At 40.9% G+C, this 22,239-nt stretch overlaps 1 protein-coding gene across 1 annotated transcript; it reads left to right on the top strand.

The window, feature by feature from the left end:
• Positions 1–5,941: 5,941 nt before the first annotated feature.
• On the top strand, positions 5,942–9,167 carry LOC124131423. The gene has a single exon (XM_046494703.2). The coding sequence runs from the start codon at positions 6,072–6,074 to the stop codon at positions 8,490–8,492; it is 2,421 nt and encodes an 806-aa protein (XP_046350659.1). The 5' UTR covers positions 5,942–6,071; the 3' UTR covers positions 8,493–9,167.
• Positions 9,168–22,239: the final 13,072 nt, after the last annotated feature.

Below are 22,239 nucleotides of genomic sequence, written 5' to 3'. Positions count from 1 at the left end.
TATTTACAAAAAATCTTATGCCAGTAAAACGTCTCTCACTTTTTTCTTGAATGTAATTCCATTAGAACTTCATTATATAACAATATTGTATCAGTTGGAGATAATTTCACGATCCAGACAATTGTCGATGGTGATATTTCTTGTTTATTTAAAAGTGTGCAAAAATGTTATGTCAACGAGAGATTTGATTAACATATTTACATATTACAATGTATTCCCATATACATCTCGTATTTTTACAATTGTGGTTCTACCATTTACATCCTCTCACCAGAAGATTTGTATACATGATTATCGAAGAAAAGGTTGCATAAGTTTATTGATTACAAATGTTACTATTTCCATGGAAATATTGCACTTTGTATGCACGTTATTTATTCCTATGTTTATTATTTACACTATTTCCGTTTTCTGCGGAGTCGGACAACTTTCGCCTTATCCATTCAATCTTTTAATTGCCAATGAAATGCCAAATGCCAAAGTAATATATAGTAATAATATATAATATATATATAGTAGTAATAATATAAGTGGAGTACGTGACTGTAACTATATGTTTCTACTTCATGTCCGTTATTCAGTTATGGCCTGATGAGACTCGTGTGTACGAGTTGAAAGCGCTAGCCAATTAAAACTGTGTTCAATCTTACTCCATTTATGTAATTATTACTATATGGTGCCTGAGAGTTAGAACTTTGTGCTCTCTCTCTCTCTCTCTCTCTCTCTCTCTCTCTCTCTCTCTCTCTCTCTCTCTCTCTCTCTCTCTCTCAATATATATATATATATATATAACGGCAGAGTCCCGCATTAAATATTTATCATTAACATCTGCCTCTATTTGGGTCTTTTGGGTGCATTTTGCCTTCAGCGTCAAAAACTATTTATATGAAAGTTATTCTCCTTTGATGAAATATGTCTTATTAACAGACAATGATTGGTTATAAATATTGCAGGATGAGCTTGCCACTTCTCCTCCGGTCCCACCGCCTATCCTCGAGCAAGTCTGCAGTCATGACCACACATTTCGTCAACGATGACACCGCCCCCGTACAGCGTACGGCCAACCTCTCACGGATACATGCCGACCCCACTCCCCGAAAACACGAAGTAGCGGATATTACCCTTAACACATACATAACTAATGGAATATTATATGTTAATGTTTTAAATGTTGTTTTTTTTGTTTTTTTTATCCAAACACGTTTAAGTTACAGGATCCGTGGTCTTGTGGTAGAGCGTCCGCCCGGAGAGCGGAAGGTCCAGGGTTCGATCCCGGGCCGCGTCATACAAAAAGACGTTAAAAGATTGTACTTGTTGTTACCCTGTCTGGCGCTCGGCATTAAGGGGCTAAAACAAGGACTGGTCGGCTCGGAGTCAGTATACTGTGTCTGAGTGGGGTATTCATGTTAAACTGCGGCATGGTATCTCAGTGAGCTAGCACTATAAATCGGCATCAGTCCGGACTAGTACAAGCAGCCACACACACACATACACGTGCATGCACGTCGCTATATAAGTGCAATAATCTTGGACGCGACGTTAAACCCAATTTCACCTCACCTTAAGTTACAGGATGGGTTTTGGGGTGTGTTCAGAATCTGGATACCTCTATAGACGTTAAGGAAAACTAAGACCCCATTGAACATTTTTTACGAAGGGAAAAATCAATAGTACACGATGGTCGTTGACGGGTATCACATCGGTAAAGTTTTGATGTCAAACCGAAGATCATTATCAGGACCCGAACCAACGACCATCCTTAGAGCTGTGTTATTCTAATCGGAGATACTATCATCTGTCAAGTACATGGAATTTGTACAGTTGGTATTTGGTTTTCACTTATAGATACTTAATATTGTCTTGCGTCCCCTCTCTACTCACACCCGCACAACCAGACAATCCACTCTGATTTTGAAAACAAGTTTAGTTTTGCTAATATATGTACATGTAAACTACATCTACTGCTGTGTGCTTTAACGTGTTATTTAGGAGTTTCACGCTTTAGTCTACACGAACAATCAATGGAATCCAGTTCATGGTGGTAAAACACTCTGGAAAGCACACAATTAAACCGTATTTCAGTTTTGTAAATATTTGAAACTCCCAAAACAACATATGTGCGTCATAGCTGTTAATGAGCACGTTGATAACGAAGTTTAGAGACAAGTCATGAAATAAATGTGACCAAATTGACGTATAAGCGAAATGTTTTACAATGACATTGTACATTGGGTGAACTTTCAACATCCAGCTCGCATATTTTGTGATACGGTAACATGACATCACGTCCTAGGTACATGCACCTGATAAGATGGCACAGTGGGAAAATTGTCAAAGTAACACAAGATCAACAAAGGCCTACAGAAACATCCGTTCTTGGCTTAAACACATTTAGGGTATTGAGATGTGTGGCACTCGTCTATGAGTACTGGGTATGGGTGGGGTTGTCTCTTAGACACAAAGGGCATAAGGCTAGTACGATGTGATTGTGCTCTGATTAGGATTTTGTTTCAGTATTTCAAAAATGATATCGTCATCATTTTGTGACGATTATTCGTATTGTCATTGGTTGCATCTGATCATTTGTTTAACCAGACTCAAGCTTCCTCTTCATAAAGCTCTGGTGTTATTGTAATCTTTTGCAGCTTTCTAAAACATTTGGGGTTTTATTGTTACATCGAACCAAGAGATATGAACAGCATGATCATTATACCAGGTATCCATGCAAGAATTCCTAATGCCTGTAAGACCGCCTCCATAGTCTAGTGGGAGAGTGTCTGCCCGGAGAGCGAAAGATCGGGGGTTCGATCCCCGGCCATGTCATACATAAACATAAAAGATGGTATTTGTTGTTACCCTGACTGGCGCTTGGTATTAAGGGGCTACAACAAGGACTGGTCGGCTCAGAGTCAGTAAACTGTACCTGAGTGGGGTATTTATGTTAAACTGCGGCATGATACCTCAGTGAGCTAGTACTATAACATCCACATTAGTCCGGACTCGTACAAGCAGACACACACACACACACACACACACACACACACACACACACACACACGCGCGACGTTAAGCCCCATTTCACCTCACCTAATGTCTGCATTTGATTTTACATGTGAGGGACATCAATCCCCGCCTTGCAGTTGTCACACAGCCCGCGGTGTCTTAGCGACCATGATGTACGGTACAACACTGATGTCAATTGCTGAGAAATCTCCTGTCAACGACAGACATTAGCTCTTCCTATTCAAACACTATTAAATAAATAAGTCTCCGGGCTTATAATCCATCTGCGACATAGTATAATAATGAACATACGAAAACCGGTGCATCGTGAAATAGAGTGAGCTCGGTTAAAGTAATAAATTGTATGATGCAACCATAATTGCTATAATTACCTTTAGCGTTGTACGACATATAACCGATGGCAGTGAAGAAAGACGAATAGTACAATCTCAAGTAGGTGCTCAATCTCCCCGTGACCTTCTTGACGCTGCAGTTAGTTACATCGACAGAGATAGGTGCCCAAACCTGTTGAAGACACCGATAGTTCATAAAACATGTGCACCATGACTGCAGGCTGCAGAAGCAACTGGTGTATGTAATTTTACTCCAATATATGTCATATTTCATGGTGTAGACGTATTTGATATACTTAGTGTATATTTCATAGGTTCATAGACCAGTGCTCGCGCACCTGCCTATAGACAAATTACCAAAGCGTATTTTGAACGGAAGAGACTATAACAGGATTGATAAATACTGTTTGGACTGTACAGGTTCTCTATCTGCAGCTTCACAAGAGTTGATGTGAAGACGTTAATTTATATATATATGTTAAGTCGCCCTTCTTTGAGAACATACTGTTGCTTCGATCTTTTCATCTGGAAGACGAATGTCAACACGCAAGTATATTCAGCTGAAAGGACTCTGAAGTTTGGGCTCTCTGCCGTTGTCAGTAGCTGAACTTCGTAACACGGCTGTGTAATGGCACTGTATAGGCTTGTGGGCATATGTTAATGCAGTTTGGCCAACACTACACACGAAATGAAATAACGCTTTTAGGAAACTAACACTTATAAAGTGTTTAACTCGAATTATATGTTTTATCGTTACATATCCCCATCCTCTTTAATCACTTTCAAAACGACACAGTGAGTTGAGGACGTTCTCCTGTAGCTGTAAATTCCCCCTTTTCACACTACCCAATGTTTACTGTTAGCACAAAGCAATAAGATTGTATTTTTCTCTCACTGTATATCCTACCTTTATCTGCTGTGCCGTTGCTAGGTTTTCTCCTATAATGTTTGGTATGTTCCAAGTACCGCCCTCGGAAAGTGATGGCAAACACTACCATATCCTGGAGTTAGTTGATAAAACACAAAATTCTTCTTCGGAGTAAAGTGCGATATGTAAGATTGTTTCCAGGAATGTAATTACTTTCTTTTGCATGTTTGCAAAGAAGAATGTATTTGAAGCATTCACAGCGGCGAACTATCATCAATATCAATAGGGGAGATGTTCAATATGTTTACACCTGTGTAACTACATGTGTTTTATGGATGATGGTATCTCCAAAAGATACGTCATGTCAGCGGGGATAGATTATGGTATGGCTGTGGTATATTGATTTGACAGGTTAACGATGTAAAGTATAATCTTTGAACATATGTTCATAACCGTTATATAGAAATTAAATCATTTTGACATAAAGGCTTTTTACTAAATGCTTTATATTATGGACCTGTGCACTCAGAGTTTCTATGAATAAATTCTCTATTTACCTACTCTTCTGTAGTACACAACAGTCTTAAGTATCGGGTCCCTCCATATTAGCGCAGTGAGATAGCATCATATGGTAATTAAGAGTCCGATACGAATTTCATAATCGTGTGTCTATATTCAATTTAACTACTCAGCCAAACAAGAAGTGTAAAACACGTTCCGTACGTCTGTCTTGTGATGACTGTTACACCACGTATTGTCAGGCGGTGAGTGTGTGTGTGTATGTGCGTGTGTGTCTGTGTGTGTTTTGTCCGTACTAAAGCCGGAAATATAGTCCCAGCCCACTGCGAGCACACCAACGCCCAGCCGACCAGTCCTAACCCCCTTAATGCCGAGCACCAGGCAGGGTAACAAGAACCCTCGTTTAATATATTTTGGTTTGACGCGCCCAGGAATCGAACCACAGACCTTCCGCTCTCCGCCAAACGCCCTATTCACTGGATCACAAAGACGGTCACAGAATGATTCATTTATGTTTTTTTGGTGTGTTGGGTGTACATATATTCCAATATGAGCAGTGAGCTGATAATCGGCATACACAGGGCCACATGCAGCACCGTGTTGTATCCATACAGTTCCAATTCCCACCCCGTTTTATAAACGCATGTAAATTACATATTTATATTAAAATTATTTTGATCAGATACCATAACTGTCTCTTAGCTTGTATACATTTATTGTTGTGTCTTGGTTGCATTCGAGTGAGTTAGTGAGTTGAAATGCATCAGCATTATTTCAGTTCTTTAGCATTTGAACGATTTCACTTTTGTAAATGAATTAAATATGAGGATATTACAATTCAACGTAAAGAATACATGCATTAATTACAACAGGTGGCAACGTCCGTCCAAACAGAAGCCAATTAATTGTATTACACAAGATACACAAATACGAAATTATTTTTCACATACGCATCAAGGAAGTTCCTTAACCAATAGTGTTTGCATTTTCAGAATCGTGTGTATTTATATGTTGTACGAGTTGAAATCCTGGTTACAATCCTACCAATCCCACCCACCTACGATATAGTAATATATTTATCTACATCTATTGGCGCGTGCACCCTTGTCACTCATACACCGCCGTGACGTCACCAAGAGACTACAAACGCCCCTCGGCTATAAAAGGAACGGTAATCACTGGGTGACAGTGTATGGGCAAACACAGCGCGCACCTTTGAAGCAGACGACCAGAAATAAGCCAAGCAGACGACATATTTCTGATTTATCTGAATTTACAGCTTTATCAAGACAGTACCGACATTTCACGTTCACTTGTCGCGAGCGAACATGAGGCAGTCGATGCTGTTAGTCGTGTTGAGTGTGCTGACTATTGTCAGGGGGAGTCTTCAGTCCCAGTGTATTCAGGGTATAAACTGTCAACTACCAAACTGCTTCTGCAGTACGTCGCGACTAAATATGGACTTGGAGGAGATTCCTCAAATTGTGTACTTTGGGTTTGATGACGCTTTGAATGTGGAAATGGCCAGTCACTACCGACGCCTGTTTTCACCCGACAGAAAGAACCCCAACGGATGTCCAATAACTATGAGTCTGTACGTCCAAGATCAATACACGGACTACCGATTGGTGCATGAGTTTTACAACAAGGGGATGGAGATCGGAGTCCACAGTGTCACACACACCTCAATCAGCACTGGGGACAAACTCAGGTACGAGGCGGGTCAGCAGAGAAAGAACCTGGCCACCCTAGGACGAATTCCAATTGAAGACATCGTCGGATGGCGTAGCCCCAATCTGAAGACAGCTGGGGATGTACAACCAGATATTCTTAAGTCTTTGGGCTACACTTATGACATATCTTTGACTTACACTCGAAGCAAGTTAGGGATGGCACGCCCATGGCCCTACACCCTGGACTATGGGTATCCGTTTAGCTGCATGGTACGCCCGTGTCCCAAACCTGAATCTCGCCACCCTGGATTCTGGGAAGTACCCGTCAATTCTTTAGTGGACTACAAGAACGCCTACGCTTGCGCGTATGTTGATGGCTGCTTCAACCGGCCAGATACAGAGGAAGATGCTTTTAAATATTTATGGCAAAACTTTTTAGATTATTATAATAGTTCACGGACACCGTTCGGTTTTAATATGCATGCCGCTTGGTTCTGGTCCGAGCATAATCTAAATGCTATGAACAGGTTTATTGAGCAGGTGCGAGAGCTGAAAAATGTTTATATTGTTAGTGTGAAGCAGATGCTGGACTGGATGAAGGAACCTACTCCCATTTCTCAACTACAGACTTTACCTTCATGGAGATGTGCCGCAGTGCATGTGTCAAGCAATGCCACAGTACCAACTACGTCAGTTTCAACACCAACTACGCCTTCAACAACCACGACTACACCGCCAACAACATCCACTACGACGACAACTACAACCACAACACCTACTACTACTACTACTACTACTACTACTACTTCTACTACGATGAAGCCCACTACAAATATTCGATTTCCTTCGACGACAACTCCTAAAGACACCAAAAGCACTAAGTTTATTACAAAGGTGCATCCGTCGCAGACATTTGTGTCAGGCACTCGTCCGACAGAACTTGCACAATCGTCTCCTCAAGTGTCTCACAAACATAAGTCATCAACGCCCAAGCTTTCCTTCCCGACAGCTGTCAGCAAACTATTGACAACAGCAGCAAAAAACGGGGGAGCGACACGAGTACTGAGCTCAGCACAAATGCAGTTCCTGCAGTCAACTGCATCATCTGGACTCCCATCTCACTCGCGCTCTTCGTCATCATTGCCGTGTATTCAAGGCTGGAACTGTAGGCTACCTGGCTGTATGTGCAGAACAACCCACCCGCCAGGGGGTTTAGCGGAGACAGAAACCCCTCAGATGGTGTATTTCACTTTCGATGGCCCAGTCAACGTGAACTCGTACATGAACCTCGTGCATCTCTTTGATTCTGACAGAACGAATCCCAATAACTGTTCCATCTCAGCGACAATGTTCGTGTCTAAGAGTGGTAACTACATGACTTACCTCAAACGTCTGGCAGGCATGGGAATGGAAGTTGGGCTAAGAGGGGACGACATGGACGCATATCGACGATCCAACTCGTTAGAGACAGACCTGAACAACGAGATCAACTATCTCCAAGCCAAGCTTCCCGTCAGAAACCTCAAAGGGTGGAGAAGCCCCGCTTTGAAACCTCTTGGAGACGCCCAGTTCAAGATCCTCAAGTCTCAAAACCTCCTGTATGATAGCACTCTGTCTCTACCAAACCCTCAGACCAAAGGGGACTTCGCTTGGCCTTACACGCTCGACTTTCGCTGGAGGGATACATGTGATATTAGTGGCTGTCCCACTGAGGCGTATCCTGGATTATGGGAGGTCCCCATTGTACCTCTTCTGGACTACACACAACGCTATCCCTGCACGTACGCTGACGGCTGCATGTTCAACCCACCAACAGCAGACGATACCTTCAACTTCTTGTGGCGGAACTTCAAGGAGCATTACGATGGCAACCGAGCCCCTTTCGGTGTAACACTGAGACAACAGTGGTTCTCCCACTTCATCTATAAACCCAACTTGGCAGGACTCGACAGATTCATAATGACTTTAGTGTCCATGCAAGATGTCTATGTTGTATCCATTGAACAGGTTCTGGACTGGATGAAGAACCCAACTCCGCTGGGGGAACTTGGCACCTTCCTACCATGGCAGTGCTAGTACATTGGACTTCAAATCTATGTACATCCCTGTGGTAAAAACATCATGTATATAGTTTTTTGGAGGGTTCCAGATAACTGACAAGCATATTGTGATAGAAATGTGCACTGTGTCATTTGAAAGTGTTGTTGTAATTAAAAACAAACAGACGCATCCATCGCAGGGAACTTATTTGAAAACCTATTGTTTTCATTTGAATTAAGTCACGGGAGTCACATGTTATTTCTATGATATTTTAACTGTCATTGATACACTAAAGAGTAACCAAGCATTCCATTACAAAATGAATTACTTTTGATATTTATCATTTATGTTTGAAACACCATGCATTTGTCATGGTTTCCCCTAACGGCGTATTTTTATCATATGTCTTTATTCATATTCGATTATCAATGTTTTTGTGAGCTCGTAATTGGAAAGGTCCCGTGTGAATCTGTGATTGTATACCGAATTTGTTGTACGAATGCTAAAGCGATAAAGACTTGACACATTGTAATTGTTGAATAAGTATTTATAGCTATATTATTTAAATCTAATATGTCTTGTCTATCATTATTTATGTACAGTAAATTGACTTGCCGGTTTGATATAAACTATTTTTGTGCACTAATACATCCATGATTATATTTATGTTGCTTTAATTATATAGTCGCTGAAATAAAATATAACATCCTACATTTGTGTTTTTATGTCACGGTTTGGTATTTTTTAACATGTACAACTGTTTAGTTTTAGCTATATCGTAATGAGATTACACTTACCATAATTATCACAAAGCAATAACCGAACGTGTTATGTTTGTCTTGTGATCATTGTGACGGTACATTTACGAACCGAGTGTTAACGAAACAGAACAGCCCGTTAAGTTATGAACGGACACTACAGAAAGGACAGTGTTCCTCTTGTTCCCAATTAAGACAAACTTGCATGTCCATGAATAATTATCCATACCTGAGACATCATCACGAGCCCGACACAAAGAACGTTCCCTGTTTTCACTTCCTTGACAAGCTGTCATAGATGATGATCGATGCTTTGTGCAATGGTTTATTTCATGTAGACAGTTGCATGACATGGACAGGGAGGTAACTATGCTATTTCTTCTCTAAAGCACTGCGAAGAGTGCACTCATTTCAACCAAAGAATCAACCAGAATGTGTATTCTTTCTTTGTTTGATTTACAATATTGTGTTTAACTAATCACAACGTTAAAAAAGGATTGATAAATGAGAGCGTTTTTCTTTCTTGCTACTAAAGCTAATTTAGCTTTCTATGGCGTTGAGAGAATCTTATTCATCTCGCCGATTAGGGTTTGCTATCCATCATTCTTGTCATTCAGAGTATAATATTTGTATAATGCTAATGTGCAATCAAGCATACGTAATACGTATACCCACTTTGCCGGATGTGTTTAAGGGGTTGATAGACACGGTACATCGATTACACCCTTCTAACAAATATACACCGTCCACGCTTTTGTACACACTTGTGTATGCCCTATTGTCAGTTTGACGACAATGTACCTATGTAGAATTCTTGGATCGGGTGGTCAGGCTTGCTGACTTGGTTGATGCATGTCATCGATTCCAATTGCGTGGATTGATGCTCGTGATGTCTATCACTGGATTGTCTGGTCCAATTCGAATATATTTACAGACCGCCTTCATATAGCTGGAATATTGCTGAGTGCGGCGTTAAACAACAACAAACAAACATCACCTCCCTGAAGCAGAATGCCACTGCCCATGACGTCAACCTACAGCCAACCACCATCTTCACAGATGTCGAGACAGAAGCCAAGAACGCAAGCCCATGCAGTGTTCCAGTGCCAAATGAATGGTCTGCATGTTCCATCAACGACAAGCCATCTGTAAATGTGTGATGGACTACGTGGGGCCTACACGAACAGCGACAGCGACTTTTTATCAGATGTCCCTTTTGTCATTGGCGAGACTGTGCAACGTTGAGGAATCCGGTTGTATGCCCTTGTGCTGGTGAGCCTAGTCTGTGCCCCAGACCCTAGAGAACATATTAAGAAATAAACCCAACTCAAATCTAGAATGATTTGGCAAGTCTAGATTGCCTCAGTTTTAGGCCTGAAACCGAGCATTGTTTGTATTCATGTTTAAACTGACGCATGGTATCTCAATGGGCTAGTACTATAAAATCGGCATGAGTCCGGCCTAGTACAAGCAGGCACACACTCATGCACGTCGCTAAAGAGTGAAGTAATCGTGGACGCGGCGTTGAACCCTATTTCAACTCAACTCACTAAATTCATATACGAATATATCATGTATCATGTGCATTACTTATAGTGCTATAATTTATATGTGTGTAGCCAAAATTTACTTGCACGAATAGCGCTACAATTTATGTATAATAAGGGATTAATATAAGTGCCTAAAAAGGCAATGCCATAAAATGTCCTGATAGAGTTTACCAAGGTTGTTTCTGTATGCTGTACGTCCCGGGAGAGCCACATCTGCTAATGAGGAGGATAACTCTATTGCTGTGGGGCTTATTACGCGCCTGTGGGTACAATGCTACAACAATAGCGTCAGGCAACCCGCCGAGTCGTCCCCTAACAATATAATAAGTTCATATTACAGAATAATTCAGACTAAACCTTACAGAGTGAATACTGGAATATCAGACAAGTACTGTCCGTGTGGGGATGTCTAACTATCAGTCTGTGTGGGGGACAAATACTGTATCTGTTGGTGTGTCATAGTGTCAGTCTGTGTGGGGGACAAACACTGTATCTGTTGGTGTGTCATAGTGTCAGTCTGTGTGGGGGACAAATACTGTATCTGTTGGTGTGTCATAGTGTCAGTCTGTGTGGGGGACAAACACTGTATCTGTTGGTGTGTCATGGTGTCAGTCTGTGTGGGGGACAAACACTGTATCTGTTGGTGTGTCATAGTGTCAGTCTGTGTGGGGGACAAACACTGTATCTGTTGGTGTGTCATAGTGTCAGTTTGTGTGAGGGACAAACACTGTATCTGTTGGTGTGTCAAAGTGTCAGTATGTATGGCGAACAAACACTGTATCTGTTTGTGTGTCAAAGTATGAGTCTATATGGGGAACAAACACTGTATCTGTTGGTGTGACACTGACACCTGTATTATGAAGCAAGCGTGTATCGGGGATCGCCACAATTAATGTTAACAACGTGAGTCTTATTCAAGGGGTTTGTTTGCTCTCTTAAGACTACTATCTCTACAGCAGATACACTTAATTTATTAGTGAACATTTAATTAAAAGACGCATTTCAAACCCCTAAGATTAGAGATGATCTTCAACGTTTGGTGTGGGTATGTGACGAGCGATACACATGCTTGCTCATCAGGTCAGGTCAGAGACATAATAATTTTCTGATGGTTTGTGGTCAGACCGGGCAAATGATGGCCCGGAGGGTATAACAAAGAAGTTTATTGTACATAAAGCCCTCCGGCCCATACACAAGAGAGAGTAACGCATGTAGATACAATCATACATGTTACACATTGGGATATACACGTTGTTTGATGAATTCATTTCTTTTGGCTAATGCATGCTTAATATATAGAGAAAGATTTAATATAGATACGTTCTTTGTCGTCAGAATAACTACAAAGGCGTTTATCGATGACAATAAATATTTTCTTATATATTTCTTTCGAAGATCATTGTAAAATGGACAGACAAACACAAAATGAATTTCATTTTCTAACTCTAGATTACATAATGGACAAATTCTCTTCAGTTTTTCAATGGGCAGTTTTCTTCCTTCATTGACAAATAGGTCTAGTAAACCAAGTCGATATTTAATGAAATGTTTTCTTAAGTTTTTCTGTAGTGAGTACTGATAAATATATTTCTAGTTGAAGTAATGTCTTGAAAGTTTTCATAACGTGAACTATCCTCTAAAGTGGAAGGTCATTCTTGGTAGAACATATTTATAGACCGATTTCGCAATTCATTAAGAAACATATTTACATTTCCAACTGACTGACATAGCCATATAAAACCAAAACCATGCGAAAATAAAAGATTCCTTATATGCGATGTCCAAGTATTCTTTCCCATGTTATCTAAATGTGGAAGCATGCTATAAGCTAATTTAGTGAGACGTTGTTCATGCATATGAAAGATTTTAAACCAGCATTTTAAACATCTCATCTGAGAGTTAATATATAATGGGTATCTACCACATTCACCGTAAACCATACAATGTTGTGTAGAAGACCCGACACAAAGAAACCTTTTACATGCTAACAAGTGAACCTTCTCTAAACAGTCATAACGTTGAAATCCCCATACTTCAAAACCATACGATAAAATTGGTTGTATTTGGGTATCAAAAAGCTATATTAGAAGATATTAGGTGAGATCATTCCAACTTTATGAGCAATAGACATTACACTTATTAAAGCTTTCTTTGCACGCAAGGACAAGACAAGGGCATATTTTTTTTCAGTTCATTGTGTGTGAGAACCAGATTCATAAATATGAATAGTGAGCTACTATATTGACTGACTGACCATCGATTTATCATCTTTCTTTCGACGCTATTGGACCACCTTTTCTAAAGATCACAAGTTTAGTTTTTTCCCTTATTCACTGATAATTTCCATTCTTTCATGTGTGTACTTAAAATATTGCCTTTGTGAACCAACAACAGTATCTGACACTAATTGACATCGTAGCATTAATATTTCTATCAAACCTGGAAACATTTGGATACCATGTTTACCATTGACAGCTATTTCGTCATATAATTCATAAATGGAATATGAAAATAAGATCAGACTCAAAATACAGCCTTGGCTTAGGCCCAAAGGACAATCAAAAATATCTGTTACACCATCCCCACAACGAACACATGATCTCACATTAGAATACATTGATTTTAGAATAGTAAACATTTTCCAACGTAAACAAGCTTTTCGTAAACGTCCATAATTTAAAGCGATTAACCGAACCAAAAGAGTTTTTGAAATCTACAAATGATACATACAAATTATGCTTACGCCGTGACAAGTTTTTTTTGAATAAGTGCATAAAGTGTAAATATATGATCTGAGGAAGAATATATTTTCCTGAAGCCAGCTTGAATCTTATCACGCATGTTCACCCATTTAGAAATTCTTTTGTTTAATATTGTAGTAAATACTTTTCCTAAAATGTCAGACAGGGAGGTGGGGTAGTCAGACAGGGTGGTGGGGTAGTCGGACAGGGTTGTGGGGTAGTCGGAGAGTGTGGTGGGGTAGTCGGAAAGGGTGGTATGGTTGTCAGACAGGGTGGTGGGGTAGTCAGACGGGGTGGTTGGGTAGTCAGACAGGGTGGTGGGGAAGTCAGATAGGGTGGTATGGTAGTCAGACATGGTGGTTGGGTAGTCGGACAGTGTGAATGGGTTGTCAGACAGGGTGGTGGAGTATTTTGAGGTGGTGACACAATTGTACCCAACTGTACACCAATGTACCCCACCGCTCGTACACATCCCTGTGTGTATACATACACTCGCACAATGGATACAGAATACGGATAGCCACGGCGAAATCGAAAGTAAGTGTTAAAGATGCCAAGCACACGGTGGGTGAATTGAAAAAGATAAGGATGTACCAGGTGAACTGTGACACACCAGGAAGAGACGGGGGCACCATCCCACATGTCTGATTCGCCTAGAAACATCAGTCTTGATTAAAATCCACCAGAGTACGAGAGAACTGCATGTCGAGCTACTTCTCGAATGTCAAATAAAACATCTCCAAATCATAAACGATATCTTCTCACGAGTGTCACGTGTATCACATAGTCAGTTATTGTAGATTATAGCTAAAATGGATACAATTATCATTAAACCGTCCGCATGTTATCAAAAATGAGCGGGCCACTGTAACTTGATAATGCCCTCATAGTGCTTGACGACGGGCCATTATCACGCCCGTTGTTGGGTGACGTCATAGGATAGAGATAGGTGACGTCACGTTCAATATTGACGTCATCTGGTTTGTTCTATGACGTTTCCATATTTGTAAAAGTGGGTCAGTGACATTCGTGTTAATTGCAGTAATTGTTTCAAAACCGATATTGTTGTTTCTTGATATTTGATAGCAAATTCCATCCATTAATAACGGTAACGCTATTTTTCAGGGCATTATCATTTGCAGAAGCCCTCGGTCTTTTCAACTGCCCTCCTTTGTCGGGAAGTTAATCGCAGACCTCGGAAACTGCAGGTAAATGTGATGATTTAAACTTTCATTTGGGTATGTATACATTCCAATTATATGTGTCTAAATTTCTATTATAGATAATCATGTATGCTGTTGATCTTACGTATGCATATCACACATTATGCTTCAGACACAAATACATAATTATGTATACTATCGGCTAACGTATGTTTATCACACATAATGCCATCATATACACGTTTAACAGATTAAACATCAAGAGGCTTTCATTATACTGAGAGCCCTAAAACAACTCTCTTGAATCCTTAAATAATGCCATGGTGTATAGTTGCTGGGGGACATATATGGACATAAACATAAAAGGATCAATAGATAGCTACAGGTATATCTTTCAGGTCAAGTTCCAATATACCGGCCGATCATAGAGTAACCACACCATAAGCCTTATACCTTTACCCAAGTACTAGTATGTGTAGCTTATTTGTTGAAGATTCGATCACACAAACTGTAGACACACTGAGGAACCCTTGACGGGAGGCTACAGATGATGATATTAATCACATTATCTACAAGTAAGGAAGCTGACAGAGGCTATCTATGTGTAAATATTCCGTTATTTACATGAACATAACCCGCGCACAAACATTAATTATGATAATATACCAGGAAATAAGTATGACATATATGTTATACGAAGGTCAAAGACATTCAGAACGCATAAACAAAATGACGCTGTGTGGCCTGACATATAAATGCTTCTTGTTCCTCTATCATCTATTATATTTTAATGTAAACTGTTGTATCTCTAATGTTAAATACGTATCTCGCATATGAATTATAAGTGCGATGGTGGCTCTCCACATCTGATCATGTGCAGTGTAAGAATAAACGTACGTATTCACATGAAGTTAGAGACGGCAGTTCATATTGTCTGTAAGTCGGTAAGTTTGCACTTTATCAATCACTGGGCTTAGTTGTATTAAAAAGGTGGAACTTCTCATTCGTGAACCAACTGTGTTTTCCGGTGACTGAACGTTATGTTTTGTTGTAAGTATTTCACAACACAATATACAGCTGTCTTTGTTCAGATATGTAATTCGAAGTAACTTGAGAGAACCGTGTAGGTACTATAAACATGTTTAGGAAATGTTCCGTGATTTCGGATGTTTTATATATAGTGAGTGAGTGAGTATGGTTTTACGCCGCTTTTAGCAATATTCCAGCAATATCACGGCGGGTGTTTTATATATAAATGGGATAGTTCTTTAAATTGTAGTTATGAAGGAGCATTCTTATTCGTTATATAAAAACAATCTCATTTGATATTAAATGGATTGGTAACTTTGTGTAAATGTAGAACCACTAGAGTAAGACTGCTCAGTTAGTATTGTGTTATCTGTTGAAAAGTAAAATGAAATTTCAAAACGCATTGATTCGATTCGTTATACATATAATCAGGGCCCCGTTCCACAAAGCCATCTTAGCGCTAAGGTGATCGTAACTCCCATACTTTAACACTGGCTTACGATAGTCATAGCGCTAAAATCGCTTTGTGGAACAATGTCCAGATCATTTACTGAAATACATTTTCAGCACCATTTGTACAGTTATAAATGCTTAGAATAATCTCTGAAGCAGTATTTCCCATAGCCACTATCTAAATTACTCGTAATGAGAGTTTTTCTGACCTATCATACTTAATTTTAAATACTGTTGGAATGTTAACAATGAAGTAAACCATCTTATGCGGGAATTACTGATCAAACGCATATCTTTTTCCTAAAGAAACCTACGGTCGTCAACCATTATCGTTAACGTTTTCTAGCTCCTCAAATCCCACTTCCGTCTACAGGATTATCTGTTATATATGTTCCTTGCACAGTGCTGGTTGGTGGTTGGGTTGCTTCACCCTAAGTGTACACACACTATCCACCCCACTTGGCCGTGTGGCAACCATGGCTTCTGCAAACACCACATCGCTGGGTGGCCTTCATCAGCGTCATCCGCCACAAACACTACTTAGTGAGCTGGACAGCTCATTGTGACGTAAAGCGGATTACACCCTCCTGTGAGATAATAGATGTCTCATGTAAAGTAGTAAATGACCGGTGTGTTACTATCGCTGTCCTATACTGTAGTATTGACGCTTGATGACAGCGTATAAACACGACTGAGAATACTGCCGGGGTGTATGTATCTGGACTGCGGAAGTGTATGTATGTGGACTCTACCAAGTAAACCGAAGACTGCGAGAGTATGTCGATATCGGATAGAGTAATAAGGATGACATCCTGCCCACGTCATGTGGACCACGGGGTCGGTACAGTTACGTGTATAGGTTACAGTTAAGATTAAAATTCGGGTAATAATTCTTGGAAATATGCCATAATTTCAAGAATGTTTCAATCACTCATGACTGATATTCTGAATCCGGTGTCTGGATATGACGGACTGACACATATATACTGGTACACGTCCTAAAAATGTTCAGACAAAAAAGGTATAAGCTGACAATGGCAAATTACCTAATTATACGTATTCATTTGAACATGTTCACACCTTCTAGAAATATACGTACGTGAATCCAATTAAACACGCCGAGTTCTCCTTACGTACGGGTCCCTTCCCATGGTACATGCACGTGCAAACCGCTCCCCCTGCCTTCCAACACTCTGGCTCTGCAGTGGAAAATGCAGTACCTGCATTCATCTGAGAAGGCGATGGCCAATGGCGATGATTCGTGCCAATGGAATGAAGAGCTGTTTCCGTTATTCTAGCAATTCGGTCGTAGAAGTGTTGGCACTCTATGTGGCAATCCTGTCGTGGCGTTGTGACCCTGGGGCGACCACTGCGTGGTCTGTCGTTGATGCTGTTGGTGGTGTTGTATTGCTGCCTCAGACGTTGTATAGTGCGAACAGTGCAATTGGAGACATTTGCAATGACCCGAGGTCGATGACCGGCGTTCAGACGTTCAATGGTTTATCACGTTGAGTCGCGGAAAGGCTGCTGTGTCATAAAAAACAACTGGCAGTCTGTGTCTTTTCGGTGTCTTTAATACCCAGCGCGACCATGAGCGTGCTTTTTCAGTTTGTTTGCAAACACCTCACACGACCCTCATGACAGGGCAATTGAACACTTGTCATGACGTAATCATCCGGGCATTTAGACGAATTGCCATATCAGAGGTACAATATGATGTCACATGACATATTCCCGATAGAAGCTACATATTGCATCTTTTTGTCGAAGTGTCATCAACATCTGACAAAACGACGTTTCTTATGCGGTTCAGTATAGTTGACTGAAGTCTATCTTTATGCTGACAGCCGCCAATCTCACGTGACAGGTTACAACAATCTATGGCATGAGCGTCACGCCATTGACTTTTATAACTTCATGTGTGCAGTGCATTTAATCTCAAAGGTATGTATTGTCTATGTGAACCTAAAATGTTTAAAATGGGCGTTTCACGCCTTACAAGATCTATCATGTTACTTGACAAGAAAGATGAACAACATCCAACTAGATGTGAGTGAGTGAGTTTGAGCAATATTCCAGCAATATCACGGCGGGGGACACCAAAAATGGGCTCCACACATTGTACCCATGTCGGGAATCGAATTCGGATCGAACCCGGGTCTTCGGCGTGACAAGCGAACGCTTTAACCACTAGACTACCCGACCGCCCCCAACTATATGTGGCTGTATGTGCACTTTAAACTAAATGTCACGTCTGAAGAAGAGGGGGAAACGAGGGGTAGGAGGAGTCCGCTGTTTGTGTCCCAGGGACCAAACAATAGCAGTTTTGTTTCGTCAACTCCATGGAGATACCTTTAGCCGAAGTATATGTATTTTTCTATAACCCTGAGGTAGTCACGACTCTGAATCGTATAGATTACGAACTACAGAAGCACATCTACAATGCTACTGACCAGTACTTCTCACTTGGATGTCTATACAGTAAACTACGGTCATAACGAATTCAAGGGAGGGGGGGTCAATAATGTTAGCTCGTAATAGCCGTAGTTCGTTATAAGCATGTATACAGCATTTTTCAACAAATGCCCGGGACTAAAGCATAAATTCGTTATATCAGTCAGTTCGTTATAAGCGTGTTCGTTGTTAATGTAGTTTACTGTATATGGTAATTCTCTGTTCAAATAACTAAACTGGTGTGTTAAAGAGAGGAGCAACCATTCTTTCACACAAAATAGTGCTGTAAACCGTATCGTGTTCTCATCCACAGCTGTACATAATTGTAGGTTCACCTTTGTCAACGATAATTCGTCCGCACTGTGGACCTGCAGATGTAGCACGAAGCATGAGTCAATCTCGTCCGCTCCCCTAGAAACAGCTATAAGCCACAAGTCAGATGCGATCTCCACATCACCCGGGGATTGGGAGTAACTTGTTACGAATTATGCGCGCCTGTTATACGTAAATAACAGCAATTTGGACTAAATACGCAAGTACAAACTGGGTCAGTCTTGACCAGATATCACTAGCAGGCTTGAGTGATTATTCGACTCTTGGCAACAAGTTAGAGACTATATCCATTTATAACCTGGCACGACTGTCTCGTCATCTCCATGTCTTTGCCCTCGGCTACACGTCAGTGCAAAAAACACCTGCCTACCTATTCCAATCCATCAGCTTAATACATAAACTTACATTCACAATGGTGTCATTTCACGGTGGTTAGTGATGTCGCTTCACCATTAGCTATACGTGTAAGTGTATTCCGTCACAATGACAACACCTGAGGGGTTCCAGATCAGGACAAGAGCCCAGGACATGTCGCAAGAGGCGACTGACATCGGGATCGGCCGGTGAGCTCTGTCGTGCTGATTGCGTGTCATCGTACCTGACTTGATTGGAGATGTGACGTCAGCCAGCTGAGACTGTACATGTGGACACACAGTTGCACCAACTACAGCATACATCTAGGCTCTTTGTTCAAGCAGGAATGTACAGGAAATGATATGTAACAATTCTCTGTGTACTCATTACATGTTTGGGTGTTATCAGTTCTGCGTTCTGAGATACAGTGATGTAAGTATCTACTACAATTAGTTATAATACATGCATATAATTAAAAAATAATATATAATTAACTCTCTGATGGAATGTGTGGTGTCAATCATTCGATCGTGTAAGAACCGTAAAATGTATGACTAGACGAATCAACTATTCATTCCCGATGCAAAGAAAAAATAGCCAAATTTGATTGACAGTGTCTATTACATGAAAAGTGAAAATTGAATGAGCAGATAACAAATTAATCAAAACTGTCAATAAACTGAAAAGCAGATGTATCGGAGACACCCCAAGTAACGTTGAGTTACCAAGATTTACTCATTGCTACGAGTATTACAATTCAAAATACCTGTTACATATTTCAGAGGAAAGGGTATACACACAAGAATTGTTTTGCTTTCGTGTGTGAATGCACTTAATACTTGGCACCTTCTTTCTCGGCTTCATAACCTGAATTTAGCATACCCCATGTCAGAATGATGAGATCTGATTGGTCCATGTGATCCTGATACAATACTGTGTAACCCGCCTTGGAGGGTAATACATTTCTCAGTGGGGAATAAATCTCGTATACCCCGCCACGAGTAATACATGCTTCACGTGGATTTCTGAGAGGCAGAATAAATCACTTATACCCCGCTTCAAACCAAAAAGCCACACGCTTTTTCCGAGTCAATGGAAGTCACGTGGCATAGCACAAGTTAACCTCTGCTCAATCGAACAGCTGTTTTCTATCAATTTTGATTTGTTAATTCTTTTACAATGTCATATTAAAACATGTCGGTAAGATAAATTCGTTGTAGCAGTATCACTCGGTGTACGTGGGGTTTTATGCGTCCCTCATTTGGTTTTATACCACTAGCCTCCGTCACTCGGGGTATATGGAGGTATTTTATCCCCCCATTGAAAATGCAACAACTTACATTGCAATGTGTATATGGAAGCATACGTATAACATGAAAAAACACTTGCTATTCTTCAGTGTACAACAACTCAAAACAGTCAAACAAGTTTGTGTTGTTTATGCAATATCCTATCCTGGGGAACCGCTTGTGCACAGGCAAGTTGCTTCGTACAATGTTGTTTTTATCAAAATCTATTTCAATTTGTTTTCACCGTTTTCTCTATCCCCTTTTATGCATGTTTATTTTAAAATCTTTTTGCTCATGTCAGTGTCCCCAAATCTCGTGTATCATAAAACGTTAATGTTTCTCCTTCCTAATCTAGCGTTATAACATTTCAGATCATAGCCATCATCTAATACGCAACGGTGTTTAGTCATGTGTGTAGCAACGTGTGCAACAACCTGTGGACGTCATGCTTAGTCACGTATGTAGCAACATGTGCAACAACCTGTGGACGTCGTGCTTAGTCACGTATGTAGCAACGTGTGCAGCAAACTTTGGACGTCATTCTTAGTCACGTATGTAGCAACGTGTGCAACAACCTGTGGACGTCGTGCTTAGTCACGTATGTAGCAACGTGTGCAACAACCTGTGGACGTCGTGCTTAGTCACGTATGTAGCAACGTGTGCAGCAAACTTTGGACGTCATTCTTAGTCACGTATGTAGCAACGTGTGCAACAACCTGTGGACGTCGTGCTTAGTCACGTATGTAGCAACGTGTGCAACAACCTGTGGACGTCGTGCTTAGTCACGTATGTAGCAACGTGTGCAACAACCTGTGGACGCCATGCTTAGTTACGTATGTAGCAACGTGTGCAACAACCTGTGGACGTCGTTCTTAGTCACGTATGTAGCAACGTGTCAGCAAACTGTGGACGTCATTCTTAGTCACGTATGTAGCAACGTTTGCAACAACCTGTGGACGTCGTTCTGATTCACGTATGTAGCAACGTGTGCAGCAACCTGTGGACGTCATGCTTAGTCACGTATGTAGCAACGTGCACAAAAACCTTCGGACGTCGTTCTTAGTCACGTATGTAGCAACGTGTGCAGCAACCTGTGGACGCCATGCTTAGTCACGTATGTAGCAACGTGTGCAACAACCTATGGACGCCATGCGTGGTCACGTATGTAGCAACGTGTGCAGCAGCCTGTGGACGTCATGCTTAGTCACGTATGTAGCAACGGGTGCAGCAGCCTGTGGACGTCATGCTTAGTCACGTATGTAGCAACGGGTGCAGCAGCCTGTGGACGTCGTGCTTAGTCACGTATGTAGCAACGTGTGCAACAACCTGTGGACGTCATTCTTAGTCACGTATGTAGCAACGTGTGCAACAACCTGTGGACGTCATGCTTTATAATGTATGAAGCAACGTGTGCAACAACCTATGGATGCCGTGCTTGTCGCATAATTACTGACAATGTTTTCAATTTTTGCTCCAAGTGTTTGTATTCTGAAGTAGCAACGTGCTCATGAAGTCGGCATGAATTATTGATGGCTGACGTTTGTTATACTCGTACGTTTCTGGCATTTGTTAGTTGTTATACATGCCAGCTCCACTGAGGGACAGTTTCTTACATGCTTGGGTGTTTAGAAGCCGGGGACATAAATCCCAGTTGAAAGC

The sequence above is a fragment of the Haliotis rufescens genome, unplaced genomic scaffold (genome assembly GCF_023055435.1).
Source record: "Haliotis rufescens isolate VD_foot unplaced genomic scaffold, xgHalRufe1.0.p SCAF_1, whole genome shotgun sequence".
Lineage (NCBI taxonomy): Eukaryota > Metazoa > Mollusca > Gastropoda > Lepetellida > Haliotidae > Haliotis > Haliotis rufescens.
Note: the sequence above shows the minus strand (reverse complement) of the source record. Positions and strands in the feature narration are given on the sequence as shown.

Coding starts and splice junctions, on each gene's coding strand:
- LOC124131423 (XM_046494703.2), top strand. CDS start 6,072: ATGAGGCAGTCGATGCTGTTAGTCGTGTTGAGTGTGCTGACTATTGTC.